This window comes from Eulemur rufifrons, chromosome 16 (assembly GCF_041146395.1).
Source record: "Eulemur rufifrons isolate Redbay chromosome 16, OSU_ERuf_1, whole genome shotgun sequence".
Taxonomy (NCBI): domain Eukaryota; kingdom Metazoa; phylum Chordata; class Mammalia; order Primates; family Lemuridae; genus Eulemur; species Eulemur rufifrons.
Window position 1 is genome coordinate 88,625,116 of NC_090998.1, and position 15,136 is coordinate 88,640,251.

Consider the following 15,136-nt stretch of genomic DNA (forward strand, 5'->3'; position numbering starts at 1 on the left):
TGCTGTGTGTGAGGCTTTGTGCTAAGGGGGGTGGCAGGACCAGCTGTGACCCCATTGAAGGGACACAAGGATGCTGGTCTGCCGTCTGTGCAGGAATGTTGGCTGGCTGTCTCCTGAGGACCACCTTGATTTCAAAATTTTGCAAACCAGTCAGAGTAATGATTGCCATTTTATAGAACCAGGCCCAGAGACATTGAGGAACTTGCCCCAAATCACACAGCCAGTGCGTGGCGGAGGCTGGGCTATGATACAGGCCTCCTGCCTCCGCTCTCGCGGGATCCTGTGTTCAGGCACTGGGGGTGGGGTTGTCTTCACCCCTGGAGTGGTGACGACAGGAACCTTCCAGTGTAGTCTCAGGGGTCCTCCCAGCAAACCTGGCAGGCAGGTGCTCTTTAGCCCCATTCTGTGGGTGAGGGGACAGGAGCTTGTGAATTTTCTTGCCCAGGACCACACAGCTAGTTAATTTCAGGGCTGAGACCAGAGTCCAGGACCGTGGGTCCGGTGCTGTTTGTGCTGCAGCAGCAAGTGTAGGGTGCGTGGCGGGCACATAGCAGGTGCTCAGAAAAGCTCTGCCTCACCGGGAAGGCCTCTCTATCTCTGCCTCCCAGATGCAGAAAAATGGAGAGCTGGGGAGGGGTGGGTGCAGGCTGAGCCACACACACCCCCTCACCTCTGCACTCTCCCTCCCCGTGTCTACCAGGCTCTGATGTCCCTCTTTGTCCTGGCATCCAAGGACGGCTGGGTGAATATCATGTACAACGGTCTGGACGCTGTCGCTGTGGATCAGCAGGTGGGCATGGCCAGGGCCAGGCCAGGCCTGGACTTTGGGGGAGGGACATGGTGTCTTTAGGGCCCAGTCTTCTGAAACTGGCATCCGTGAGACCCACAGCCCTGGTGTCTGTGCATTGTTAAGCACAGCCCACCCCTCACATGCTGGCCTGAATCTTCACCCCTGGGCTGCTCCTTGGGTAGCGTGAATCATGTTCCGTTTGCTTCCGCAAATCCCCCCGCTCTACAGGGAGCGGCATCCAGGCTGCTTCTGCCTGGAGGAGTGCAGAGCCTGGTGGGTGGAGAGCTGAGTGCAGCAGCAGCAGAGGGGCTGAGCCAGCTGGCAGAGGGACAGACAGCAGGGGCACTGGGGCCAGAGAGTGAGGTGTTCAGGGAGGTCTGAGAGTGAGAGTGGCTGGAGGTGGGGGAGGAGGCGAGTAGGGCTGGACGGTCCACAAGACCCTGTGTGTGCCATGGCAAGGGGCGCGAGTTCATTCAGAGGGAAGAGAGCCGGTGAAGGGCCTACAGCGAGAGAGTGGCATCCCTGCCCGTCATGTTTGCTTGTTGTCAGTGCAGGTGGTGGGATGGATTTGGGGAGGTGGGTAGGGGAAGGGGGACAGGAAGGATGCTGAGCCTGGGCTCCAAAGACCCCACTGGGAGCAGAGGTCCCCTCTGGGGCTAGGCAGGGACTTTAGGCCAGACACACATGGCTGACCAGGGTTGGCTGTGCCCAGACTGAGAGTGTCACTGGGAAGAGAGGGAGATTCTCTAGGTTAGGAGGGGACCTACTCAGGGGAGGAGTCAGGCTGTGGGTAACCCCGGGCCTGTAATGGACCTCTGGCTCTTGGCTTCATGGGTCCCCCCTGGTAAGACTCTGAAACTGGAGGTGGGAGCAGGGGGGTGCAGGGCGAATGAGAACACTTGGAGGCATCTTCCTCCACTTCCTTGTCTGCACACACGGACTCCACCAGGGCTGTGCTCTCCCTCTGCTGGCTTGCTTGTCTTCTGCCTTGTTTCTGGATGGATGAATAGGTGGATGGATGGATGGATAGATGAGTGGGTGGATGGGTGGATGGATCAATAATTGGATAGATGGATAAGTGGATGGATAGATAAGTGGATGGATGGATATGCGGATGGGTAGATGGGTGGATGGGTGGGTGGATGGGTAGATGGATGGATGTGTGGATGGGTGGATGTGTGGATAGATAGGTGATTGGATGAATAAGTGGGTGGCTGGGTGGGTGGATGGATCAATAAGTAGGTAGATGGATAAGTGGGTGGATAGATATGCAGATGGGTGGGTGGGTGGATGGATAGATGGATGGATGTGTGGATGGGTGGATGTGTGGATAGATAGGTGATTGGATGAATAAGTGGGTGGCTGGGTGGCTGGGCGGGTGGATTAATAAGTGGATGGATGGGTGGATGGGTGGTTGGATAGGAGGATGGATAGATGCACGCGTGGGTGAGTGGACGGATAGGTGCATGAGAGGAAGAAGGTGGACAGATGTGTGTCCAGGAGGCAGCAGCAGAGCAGGGGAGGAAAGGGGGCTCTCTGCTGAGCACCTTATTATGCCAGGCCCAGGGTGGGCATTTCCTACCTGCTGCCTCATTCAGACTCATGCCCGCCTTGGAGGCTCTCGTATCCCATTCCACGGGCGTGAGCAAGGTGGACACCTGCCCGTGCCCGATCGGCCTGCTCAGCCCCCTCTGGCCCCTGCAGCCTGTGACCAACCACAACCCCTGGATGCTGCTGTACTTCATCTCCTTCCTGCTCATCGTCAGCTTCTTCGTCCTCAACATGTTTGTGGGTGTCGTCGTGGAGAACTTCCACAAGTGCCGGCAGCACCAGGAGGCTGAGGAGGCGCGGCGGCGGGAGGAGAAGCGGCTGCGGCGCCTGGAGAAGAAGCGCCGCAGTGAGTGGGCGCCTGTAGGGGGTGTGGGGCCGCGGGCTCTAGGTCCCCTGCCTGCTGCTGAGGGTCCCCCGCTGAGGGTCCCCCGCTGAGGGTCCGGGGTCTGGGCCTGACCCCAGCCTCCTGGGCCTTTGAGGCTGGAAGGGAACAACGGATATAGTTCCTGCGCCATGGCCCAGCCTCTCCTCCCAGGGTCTGCCTGTCTGGGGGACCTGAACCCCATCAGTGACACCACTGCCACCTGAGTGAGGCCTTGGGGGTTCAGTCCACGCAGGGGGCAAAGGCAGAGCCTGGATGCCCAGCTCTGGGCCGTAGGGACCCTGCCCTCCCCCAGCAGGCCCGGAGCCCCCCTACACGCTCGTTGGGGCGGACGGGGGAACCAGTGTCCTGCCCTCTTTCCACCTCCACCACGCGACACTGGTTCCCTCCTGGTGACCCGGCCGGGTGAAGGAGACCCGACACTGACTCCAGGGCCTGCGTGGACCGACATCTTTCCCCCTTGCTGTCTCCCTCCTCCATCTCTCCCTCCTCTGTGCTCCCTTCCCTTCCCCTCCGCCCCAACCCCTCTGGTCTGTGCCACCCCCCACCCTGCATGCAGAGGCCCAGCGGCTGCCCTACTATGCCACCTATTGTCCCACCCGGCTGCTCATCCACTCCATGTGCACCAGCCACTACCTGGACATCTTCATCACCTTCATCATCTGCCTCAACGTGGTCACCATGTCCCTGGAGCACTACAATCAGCCCACGGTGAGCCCTGGTCTGCGTCCCGGCCCGATGTCATGTGGCTAGGGTGGCACAGGGGTTGGCTGACACCGGGATCTGGGCAGCCCCTGCACGCTGGGCCGTGTGCTGGACACTGCAGGGGGAGGAGGCACAGGGCAGCCCTGCCCTCAGGAAGGTCAGGGCCTGGTAGGACAGATGCCTGAAAGGCAGAGTTCAGAGGAAGTGTCGTTCCTTCCTGTTGGCTGAGGGAGGCAGCATTTGGACCCAACTTTGAACGTGGCTAACAATGACTGTGGTCGTGCGTTAAATACTGACTCCTTGCAAGGCATGCTACGTATATGAACCTTTAAATCCTCACAGCAAGCCTACAGTGGTGGGGCAGTGGCTTTTTCCAGATTTTATAGATGAAGAAACTGAGGCTCAGAGAGGTTAAATATGCTGCCCAGAGTACTCAGTCTTAGGTGGTGGAGCCAGGGCTGGAACTTGGATTTGCATTCCAAGCCTGCCACACAGCCTCCATTACTGCCTGGTCATATGGAGCCCCAGGGAAGGGCATTCCAGGCGGCAGGATCATTTCGGGCAACCACTGGGGGTGGGAGAGGGTGACCAGTTCCTAGCTAGTTGCAGACAGGGTACATTGTAATGATAGGAGAGGAACGGGATGAATGCAGGGAAAGGGAGGGCACCCACTGGCAGAATGAAACAATGAATTATACAACTTCCAAATTAACAGGAAGACATGGAATAATAATCGCTCACATTTACCAAGTATTTATTCTGTGCCCAGCACTGAATTATTAGCTCATTTAATTTTCATAGCAGCTGTCTGAGATCAAGTGACTTGCCCAAGGTTACACAGTGAGTGAAGAATAAATGCTAAGCCAGGATTCAAATCTAGGCAGTCTGGCTAATGAGCTCTCACTCACTACTCCACACTGCCTCCAGAGAGGAGCAACTGGACCATATCGGCAGAAATAAGAAAAAGGAGGCCGGGCGCGGTGGCTCACGCCTGTAATCCTAGCACTCTGGGAGGCCGAGGTGGGCGGATCGTTTGAGCTCAGGAGTTCGAGACCAGCCTGAGCAAGAGCGAGACCCCACCTCTACTAAAAATAGAAAGAAATTATATGGACAGCTAAAAATATATATAGAAAAAATTAGCCGGGCATGGTGGCGCATGCCTGTAGTCCCAGCTACTCGGGAGGCTGAGACAGGAGGATCGCTTGAGCTCAGGAGTTTGAGGTTGCTGTGAGCTAGGCTGACGCCACGGCACTCACTCTAGCCCGGGCAACAGAGTGAGACTCTGTCTCAAAAAAAAAAAAAAAAAAAAAAAAAAAAAAAAAAAAAAAAAAAAAAAAAAAAAAGAAAAAGGAAACAGAGAGAACAATGATATAAAACAAATAATGCACATCAAGTAAGGTGGGAGGAAAAAGCAGCATATAAATCATTGCACTAAATATAAATGGACTAAATCCTGTCCTTAAAGGCATAGACTTTCTGACTAGAGTAAGATTAGAGGTCAGGTCATGGGGCCTGGATCATGCTTCTCTTTGCCCCCCTCCCCCAATAGTCCCTGGAGACAGCCCTCAAGTACTGCAACTACATGTTCACCACTGTCTTTGTGCTGGAGGCTGTGCTGAAACTGGTGGCATTTGGTCTGAGGCGCTTCTTTAAGGACCGGTGAGTGGATGGGCTGGGGTAGGGCAGCATAGGGTGGACTGTGGATGGGGAAGCTGTCCTGACCCCTGGAAGCGTGGAGCAGCCTGAGGAGGGGAACCAGTAAACATCTGGGCACTGGTGGCTAGGTGACCCCAGGTGCTGCCTATAGCCCTGAACAGGAGGTGGTATGGTCTATGTGAGGGGTGCAGGGCATTCTACCAGGTCCTTCTGGTGGGTCCCTCATACCCACAGTCAGAGCGGGACCTGTTTCATGCTAATCCTCCTTTTCAGAGGCAACTAGTGAGGCTCACAGAGGTTGTTGGACTAGCCCAAGGCCACACAGAGGGAGCAACTAGCTCAAGATCTATATCTAGAAGTCAGAGCTGGTACCTCCCCCGCTGCAGGAGGCCACAGATGTTTATTTAGTCTGGTCAGCCCCTTGCTTGAGGGAGCAATGGCTGCGAGGGCAGAGAGGAGGCCAACCCCGGTGGCATTTGGAGGCGCCAGGAGGGAGGGTGGCAGCACAGCCCAGTGGGCCACAACAGGAGGGTGAAGGACACCTAAGGTGTGCCTGAGCCAGAGGGCTCCTCCTCCTGACCGCACTCCCGCCCTCCGTGCCCGGCTGAGCAGGTGGAACCAGCTGGACCTGGCCATCGTGCTGCTGTCCGTCATGGGCATCACGCTGGAAGAGATCGAGATCAACGCGGCGCTGCCCATCAACCCCACCATCATCCGTATCATGCGGGTCCTGCGCATCGCCCGGGGTGAGGGCCGGGGGGCAGGGAACGGGGCAGGCGGAGGTGCCATGAGAGTCCCCTTGCCTGGGGACCGTGCACAGGGGTGGGTGGGGAGAGGCAGGGGCGGGGGTGTGTCGGCATGGGGGGCTCCCTGCGGAGCGGGGGACAGCAGAAGCTGGGAGGAGCTCACAGCAGACACGCAGGCATTCGCCCTCGTGTGCGCACGGCCTCACCCGCACACGCACCTGTCCTCGCTCCCGGGCAGCCCTGCACGGCACACACTCCGCTCCCTTCTGACGCCAGCTCACAGTGTGCTGACGGGAACCCAGTCCAGCTGGGAAGGCACTGAAACAACTCCATCCTCACTGGCGTCTCTCACACACGGAGATGGGGACACACAGTCCTCGGCACTTCTGGAAATCCCCTCCTCCTCCCAGAGCCTCCCGCTCCCCGCGCGTCGTTCCTACACTTCTTTAAACAACCCCCTGCCTCAGTGCCCAGGCGCCTCCAGCTTCCCGGGTGGGAGGAGTTTGCAGACACCCGGCAAGTAGCCCTCTTAGCGAGAGGCAAAGGGAAGAGATGTGGCCACGCACATCGGCCATTTGCGGTTTACGACATGCTCATGCACAGGCTCGGTGTCCATCCGTGGCCCTGTGCACGCCCTCATGCTCTTGGACCTTTTCACACTGGCGTGTTTTTGTGCACACCCTGCTCACCCTGCAGCTGCACCCATGGGTGGATCTGAGCACCGGACTCTGCTTGCACGCTCCTGCACGTTCTCACTCTTCTCCCACACTTACACGCCCGCACACACACATGCACACGCACGTCCCCGCTGGCCCGGGGCTGAGCGGGCTGGGGCTGGGTCTCGCCCGCAGTGCTGAAGCTGTTGAAGATGGCCACGGGAATGCGGGCCCTGCTGGACACGGTGGTGCAGGCTTTGCCGCAGGTAAGAGCCGCCCCGTCCCATGGCAGCCCCGCCTGGGTGACATCGGGTGCATTCTGGGCCCTGACATCCCTTCTCAGACCTTCGCAGAGCTGGTGCAGATGCCATTTCTGGGGGTGCAGTTCGAGCTAGGGGCTATGAGAGGTGGAAAGCCCCTCCGACCTATTTCTTCCAGCTTCACCAAGCAGTTGCCGATGGCTGCTCTGATCCAGCTCTGTGCGGGCACCAAGGACCCATGTGATGCCCCTGGGAGCCCCTAGATTGGCAGGCAGACAGATGGGCAGTGTGGGGAGGGGTCTCTAGTGTGTTCCTGAGAGAGAGAGGAGGGCACCAGACACTCGCTGGGGAAATCAAGGCAGGCAGCCCAGGAAAGGGGACCTTTGAGCTGCCAAGGGGGGCTTGGCAGAAGGAGGTGGCAGTGTGGATGGAGAGGTTCCAAAATGGCATTCCAGGAGGGACAGCATGAGACCCTGACCAGGGTGGGGACCCCTGAGAAGGCAGGGAAGTCCCTCTGCCCACCCCCCTGGTCAGTGGAAGGGGCTATAGGGTCAGGGCCACAGAGGGTGCATTTTTCATCCTCCTGGGAATTCTGCAGTCCCAGTCCCTCCCTCCCTTGCTGCCCTCACTGCCTGAGGCTCTTTCTCCCTCCCCTTAGGGGCCTCTGCTCTGAGGTGAGCCTCATGCACATTGATTTATCCATTACGACTCATAGAGTCTTAGGACATTTTAGGCATCTTAAAATACAAGGCACAGATACAGCACACTGAAAATAAAGATAAAACATTAATATCCCTGGGAAGGTGGAAGCAGAGCTAATTCTTTCAGGGACTTGGGCTAAGGATGCCAGTGAGTTTTGTTCTTGAGTTTGTTGTGAGCTTCCCAGCAGCCTAGTTACAAAGGGAAAGCAGCATAGCTCTCGTCAGGTCAGGATGGAAAGCAAGGGCATTCATTAAAAAAAATGTGGGTTTTCCTAACACTAAATTCCTTCCGAGGACTTTGTCTCATGGGAGATGGGGGTGATGCTGGGCTGGACACTATGCAGACTGGAAGTGGGTGGGAGCCCAGCCTTGGGCCATCTGGCCTGGGATCAAAGCCTGGGCTCTGGGCATGTGACTTACCTTCTCATGCCTCAGTTTTCTTGACTGTGAAATGGGGATGAAGATGAAGCATCACTCCCTGAAGTGCTTATTTCAAAGGCTGTCACGAGGTTTTGAATAGTTAAAGCTTATACAGCACTTAAGAGGATGTGGTTCATGGGAAGTGCCATGGAGAATCTGCTAAGGTTGGGGATGGCGGGTGAGTGCCCAACTCCTCTGGCCTCCTTGCCCCTTCCCCGCCCCTCCCCCATGCTTTGACCCCGTGCTTGCCCTCGTGGCTCCCTAGGCCACTGCTGAGCTGGTGCAGGACACATGGAAGTGTTTACACATGACGGTAATTAAAATTTCATCACTCTAAAAGAAGCATGTGCCAAGTACCACGTGGCCATGGAATGGGACTTACCCCCCTGAATCTATTAGCTGATACCTACCTTGTCATGTGGACACTGGACATCTCCCCAGTGCTATGATAATGAAACTTCAGCCTTTCCCAGCCTTTCCTCGCTATGAAAATGAAACTTCAGCCTGGGAAAAGGGAGAGAGGAGGCATCAGGGAAGGCTTCTCGGGGGAGGTGACCACTGAACTGGGCTTTGAGGGGTGGGGAGGAGGCATTTACTAGGCAAAGACAGAGGGTCTTCCCTGCAGAGGGAACAGAACGTGCAGAGGTGCTACAGGGTCCGTTTTCTGCATGGCTGGAGCGCGGGGCTGGACCAGCAGGTTGGGAGGGTCCTCAGGGCAGGTCACGGCAGCCTTCAACGCCAGCACGGCAACCCGGGCCTTATCCCATGGGCAGCGGGTGCCTCAGAAGCATTGTGGACAGGGGAGGCCTCAACCAGAGCTGCCTTTTAGGAGGTCGCTCTGGCGACCGGGAGCAGAATGGATTGGAGGGGGAGGCTGGGGCAGAGGAGCCCATGCGGACGGGAAACGCTGCCAGCCCCGGCCTGGCCCGCGGGAAGCTGAGCTCTGAGGGCGTCGACCGCGCCAGATCCATCGCAGCAGTCGGGGCCTCACAGTGTGCCCTGTAGGCGCTCAATAAGTGCTTGTTTTATTAATGAAGGGAACGTCATTTAACTAGTCAGACGCGGTGGGTGCAGAATGGCCGGGAAGGAAACCCTTCTCTGGAGGGAGAAACGTGAGGCGTCTGTGATTACCGGGTCCGCTGTCCGGCAGTGAACGTGACCGTCTGCTTCTGTGCACGCCGGCCTTCGCGGCTCTAGACGCTGCGTTTCCAGGGCAAGAACGCGGCTGAGCCTTGCTCATCCATGGCACGAGTGAAAGGGGTCCCTGGTGGGTGGGTAGGTCTGAGCCGGGCCTGAGATCTGGGACGTTTTCTCCCACGGGAGCTGTGGGGTGGGAACGGCCGGGTCTGCAGAGGCTTCTGGGGCCCACAGGCCTGTGTGGGTCTTGTGTTCACTCCTCTCCCTGGCCACGCCCCGTGCGGGCGTGAGGAGTCAAATCCCACCTCACCCACTTGTACCCACCCGCCTTGAGGACTTCCCAGACCAGCAGAGGACAGTGATAGGGACATACCAGTTACACTTGCACTGGCAGCTTGCATCCTGGTCTGATTGGTGCAATCTGGGCGGGCTTCATGGAGGAGGTGGCACCAGTGCTGAGACTTCCCTCTTCCTTCTCTCTCTCTCTGTCTTGCTCTCTCGTTCTCGCTCTCACTCTCTCTCCCTTTATCCACGGAACCTTACTAACCAGGCAAGGTGTGTAGAATAGATTGTGTGCACGGACCCTGAGGCCAGCCTGCTGGGTTTGAACCCCTGGCCTACCACTCACTAGCTGTGTGACTCTGGGCAAATGACATGACTTCTCAGTCTGTCTTTTTCTTCAAGGAATAGGGACAAAAGATAGTTCATAGACTATTGTGAGGAGTAAGTGAGCGAAGTGCTTGAAACTCGTGGCTCTTGGTCAAGGCTTCACGTGCATTTCATTGTTATTCTGACTCCTGTGCGGGACCTGCCCTGCCCTCTAGGTCCTGTGGGGGGGAGGGCGGGGTGGCAGACATGGACACACAGCCTGGTGACATGTTACAGCTGCCCGACCCTCAGGCTGGCCTGTGTGTGGAGCCTGGGCCGCACCCCTGCCCTCCCCAGGCCTGGCCCGCCTCACCTGCCCTCCCCACAGGTGGGCAACCTGGGCCTCCTCTTCATGCTGCTCTTCTTCATCTACGCCGCCCTGGGTGTGGAGCTCTTCGGGAAGCTGGGTGAGTGACTGCCCGGGGGTGCAGCAGGGCTGGATGGCCTCGGTGCCCGGGTGGGGGGCCTGAGACCCTCTCAGCCTGTCACATCGGGGTCTTTATATTGGGGAGATGCCCCTGCAGCTGGACCCATGGGCGAGTGGCCCTCAGCCGTCCACGCCACTTTCTTGGTGTGGGAGGAGCTCCCAGGAGACGGTAGCCTGTGTCCGTGTGCACACACCAGGCCTGTGTGCTGGACCCCAGCTCAGAGCCCTCGGGATCTAGTCTCCCAGGGAACCTGCCCTCCCCTGCCCCCGTGCCAGTGCCCGTCCTGAGCCGGCGCTGCCCCTGCAAGCAGAGAGGCCAGGGTGAGGGCAGAGGGCGGCCGAGCCCACGCCCAGCTCAGGCTTGCAAGGTCAGCTCCAGAAAGCCAGGTTCCCCGGGGGGCGGCTCCTGCTCCCCCGTCCTCTCTCCCAGACACTGATTCTTGGGAGGGGAGAAAAGCGAGACCCACCCGAGTCTGAGCCCCAGCCGCGTGCCCCCTCGCTGGGCTGGGCGCAGTCCGCGTGTGCCACCCAGGGTTGGGGGGGGGGCTCCTGAGATGAGGCGGAGGTGCCAGCTCAGGGTGACCTCGCAGACAGGCTGTTCCCGTGGGGCAGGGCTGACCCCCTCCCCCCTTTCAGTGTGCAATGACGAGAACCCGTGCGAAGGCATGAGCCGGCACGCCACCTTCGAGAACTTTGGCATGGCCTTCCTCACGCTCTTCCAGGTCTCCACCGGCGACAACTGGAACGGGATCATGAAGGTACGCGCGGCGCGCTGGGGAGGAAGGACTCAGGCGGGTTCCCAGACGAGCCAGGATGCTGGTCCTGCTGCTCAGGGCTCCCTCCCGCACCTCCGCCACCCAGCGCCCCACTGCACGTGGAGGGGTGCGCAGGGCTCAGGGGGTGGAAGAACCCACCTGGGACCCCGCAGCGCAGCGGGGGGAACTAAGGCCGGAGCAGGCTGCCTGTCCACCACCGTTGGGTCCCGCCAGTGCTGCTGTGGGATCAGTGCTTGGGTTCTAGGGGAGACAGCCCTGCCCAGGCCCGGAGGGGACTTGGGGCCAGGCAGGACTGCAGCCCAGGGCCAGGCCCTCAGGCATTTGCTGCCCTGATGGAGTCCCGGCACAGGCGTCCTGTCTCCAGCCCACGGCCTGGCCTGGGCTGGGCAGGGGGGCTCACGGGGGCAGAGGTGAGGCCCTTGGGGTGGAGGTGGCAGTGGCTTGCTGGGAATGGACCCCAGCAATGGGGGATCCTCAGAGCGAGAAGCGGGGAGGCCGGGAGAGGAAGGCCGCTGACCCTGGCCCCGCAGCAGGAGGGTGGTGGAAGCGTCCCGGGCCTTGCTGGGCTGGGGCTGCGCTGGCACAAAGACCAGAAAGCAAGGTCGGGGCTCTGGTCCAGGCGGCTCCGCCAAGCGTGCGCACCCCTCCCCGGCCAGGCCCGGCCCGGCCCGGGGGCCTCTGAAGGAAGCCCCGATGCTTGGCGGAGTTAGTGGGTCCGAGCAAGGGAGCAGAGGGCGCTGGGCTGTCGGGGACTTGGCCGGAGCCGAGGCAGGCAGATGCCACCGCGAGCCAGAGTGGGCTGGGCAGCCAGGGCCACCGTGGGGGTTTGAGTCCCGGCCTCTCCCTCGGGCAGCCTCTGTTGCTCCTCTGTCAGGTGGGGCCAGGTGGGGTGGGGCAGCCGTGGGGGGGCTGGCGCTGTCCTCACCGCCCCCACCCCTGGCGCAGGACACGCTGCGGGACTGTACCCACGACGAGCGCAGCTGCCTGAGCAGCCTGCAGTTCGTGTCGCCACTGTACTTCGTCAGCTTCGTGCTCACCGCCCAGTTCGTGCTCATCAACGTGGTGGTGGCCGTGCTCATGAAGCACCTGGACGACAGCAACAAGGAGGCGCAGGAGGACGCCGAGATGGACGCCGAGATCGAGCTGGAGATGGCCCACAGTCTGGGCCCCGGCCCGCGGCCTCCCACCTGCTCCCCCGGGGCCCCCGGCCATGGGCCTGGGGGGGCGGGCGGCGGGGGCGACGCCGAGGGCCGCAGGTGCCGGCGCTGCTACTCGCCAGCCCAGGTGGGTGGGGCCCGACAGGCGCAGGGGTCGCCGGAGGGCGGGCGCCAGGTGGGAGGGCAGCTGGGCCACGGGGCCTCGGACACAGACCTCTGCCTTTTTGGCAGCCCCTGCTCGGATCCAGAGAAGGGTGACCCTGTGACGAGGGTGTCGGTCCCAGGCCAGGGGCGCAGAGCACGGGAAGGGCAGCTGTGCCCAGCCCGCCCCGCAGTCCCGGGACCCAGCCGATAATCCCGCCTGTCCCCGCCCCGTCCCCGTCCGCCTAGGAGACCCTGTGGCTGGACAGCGTCTCTTTAATCATCAAGGACTCGCTGGAGGGAGAGCTGACCATCCTCGATAACCTGTCCGGCTCCGTCTTCCACCACTACGCCTCGCCCGCTGGCCACGGGAAGTGCCACCATGACCAGCAAGAGGTGACGCAGCCCAGCAGGGGCCTGGTGGGGGCCAGCCCAAGGGAAGAGGCTGGCTCTGGGCCACTGAGACCAGGCTCCCTGAGCCTGGGAACGACGCGGGCCTGTGGTGTGGCCCAGAGCACTGCGAGCCCCAGCACTGTGCCGCCCACAGCAGGTGCCCAGGAAGGGCGGCTGCCAGGCGGGAAGTCCCGTGTGGCCCTAGTGCGGCAGTGCCCTCCTGAGCCCTCCCCCGGGTGGCCCAGCCTCAGGGGCTGTCAGGGCGGGGCCAGCTCCCACTGGAGGTCTGAGCTGCTCCACCCCCCTGCCCTGCGGGGCCCTGTTCTCCAGGGTCCTGTGTTTCCCCTGCCTGTGACATGCTGTGCGGGTGCACACGGGAACCCGGAGGAGTCAGACCCAGCCCAGCCTTGACGGGCGCTTGGTCTGGGGGCAAGCAGGCAGCGATGGCGTTCACAGCCCACGGCAGCTTGCCTGCCCTTTGACCCCGACAGCACGACGGGCCTCGCTTCTTAGGGGTGACCACTGTGTCACCATCATGTGTCCCCCAGGCCGGGTCCCTGCACAGGGTGGACACGCCATGCCTGCCCAGGCGCCCTCTGGACTTTTCTGACCCTGGCTCTGCATCTTTCGGGGGTTGGGCCTACCCCAGCCTGGCCCCGGGGGTGACCCGAGGCACCACCTCTCCCTGCAGGTGCAGCTGGCCGAGACGGAGGCCTTCTCCCTGAACTCAGACAGGTCCTCGTCCATCCTGCTGGGGGACGACCTGAGTCTCGAGGACCCCACGGCATGCCCGCCTGGCCCCAAAGACAGCAAGGTGAGCAACCGCGTGGGCTCTGGGCAGGCAGGTGCGTCTCTGCAGCCAGCCCCTCCCCCCGCCCCCCAGCCAGGACCCTGCTTCCTCCCAGTGCACATTTCAGTGTCACCAGCGTTGTGCTGGGCCTTCTTCTCCTGCTGGTCAGATGAGGCCAAGAGGGCTCAGAGAGGTGGAGTGACTTATCTGAGGTCACACAGCGACAAGCCTGGCCACAGCGTCCAGCGGTCTTGGCTGTCCCTTATTGCTCTGGGAACTTTTTATCCGTTTAGTGGGGTCGTGCCTGGCAGGCCGGCCACGCAGTGAGGGGGACTTGTGTGGGGCACCAGCGGCTCCTGTGTGCCAGCCGCTGTTTGCCGACAGCTCGGTGCGTGAGGGGTGCTTTGGCCCCCTGCCCGTGGGAGGAAATGGGGGTTCTGCGAAGTGAGGGGACTTGTCCGGGATGGAGCCAGGAATGACAGAGCAGGGAAGCCAGCCTGGGGCTGGTCCCGGCCTCTGCCACCCAGGCTGTCAGCCTGAGGAGGCCCCTGTGCTGGTCCTGGAGACTTGGGGAGAGGTCTGTCCCGGCTCGGGACCTCAAGGCCAAGGCGTCCTTGCCCAGCTGGGGGTGAGGGTGGAGGGTGTAAGCGGCAGCTGTAGGAGGGAGGAGGGGAGCCCTGGCCTGAGGTGGGGACGCAGTGGTCCTGCTCAAAGGGAGCCTCTAACCCGCAGACCCTGGGCTTGGCCCCTCTGCCCCGCAGGGCTGTCCCTCACCAGCTCAGGGAGGGCTTGTCAGGGGAAGATCCCTGGCCTCTCTGTCCCCCCCAACAGCTGACAGCTCCCGCAGCTCCCTGCCCCCAAGCTCCTAGGGCTCCTGCCTCTCCCTGCACCCCCATCCCGCTCTCCTGCCCAGGATGTCAGGGGCACATGCTCCAGGGCCCGGTTGAGCTTAGGCAGGGTGCAGTCTGGTTAGCTGAGGCCACGTTTTGTGCTGGACTCAGCAGGTCATAGGGGGTCAGAGTGGTGTGAGTCCATCTACCTTGGAGGGGACATTAAGGGAGCTCTTGAGGAATTTCTGGGCAGGGGTCACCTTGGGCTGCAGGGCCAGGGAATGCCTGGGAAGGAATGCCAGGGCCAGGTGCCTCTCATGCAAGCCCCCAGGGCAGTGGCTAGGAAGGAGGGGTTACTGTCCTCATTTATGGATGTGGAAACTGAGGCTCAGCAAAGGGAAGGGCCCCACCCAAGGTCACGCTCACAGGGAAGCTCCTGGGGCCGCTCAGCCTGTCTTTGATGCGGTCGCCAGCCTTGCCTTGGCTGCTGTGCTGGGCCAGGGTCTGCGCCAGGCACTCGGGTATATAGATGAGGAAGACCTCAGAGGGGAGTGAACAGGGGAACCACTGCCTGCCTGGGGCATCCGAGGGGGCTTCCTGGAGGTGGGCCCTGTCACCTGGGTTCTGGAAGAAAGTGATTGCTGGCCAGGTGGAGGAGGCAAGAGGAAGTTCGTCCCAGCAGTGAGGGCAGCCCGAGCTCGGTGCCGTGGAGCAGGGCGTGCAGGCAGCCATGGCGGCTCAGCCCCTGCCCCATCCTGCCCATCCTCCCTCCCTCTCCCTGCAGGGTGAGCTGGACCTACCTGAGCCCATGCGTGTGGGGGACCTGGGCGAATGCTTCTTCCCCTTGTCCACCGCGGCCGTCTCATCGGGTCCAGAGAACTTCCTGTGTGAGATGGAAGCGATCCCATTCAACCCCGTCCAGTCCTGGCTGAAACACGAGAGCAGCCAAGGTGAGTGGTGGGAGCCCCAG

At 61.0% G+C, this 15,136-nt stretch overlaps 1 protein-coding gene across 1 annotated transcript in view; it reads left to right on the forward strand.

The window, feature by feature from the left end:
• The window catches only part of CACNA1I (calcium voltage-gated channel subunit alpha1 I), a 98,492-nt gene that overhangs the window by 79,860 nt on the left and 3,496 nt on the right, over positions 1–15,136 (forward strand). The window contains exons 23-34 of the mRNA XM_069491327.1: positions 701–790; positions 2,495–2,687; positions 3,283–3,434; positions 4,978–5,087; positions 5,697–5,830; positions 6,682–6,752; positions 9,981–10,059; positions 10,716–10,837; positions 11,801–12,139; positions 12,403–12,549; positions 13,238–13,360; positions 14,951–15,116. Coding sequence (XP_069347428.1) covers positions 701–790; positions 2,495–2,687; positions 3,283–3,434; positions 4,978–5,087; positions 5,697–5,830; positions 6,682–6,752; positions 9,981–10,059; positions 10,716–10,837; positions 11,801–12,139; positions 12,403–12,549; positions 13,238–13,360; positions 14,951–15,116 — 1,726 coding nt within the window. The remainder of the gene's footprint in view (positions 1–700; positions 791–2,494; positions 2,688–3,282; positions 3,435–4,977; positions 5,088–5,696; positions 5,831–6,681; positions 6,753–9,980; positions 10,060–10,715; positions 10,838–11,800; positions 12,140–12,402; positions 12,550–13,237; positions 13,361–14,950; positions 15,117–15,136) is intronic.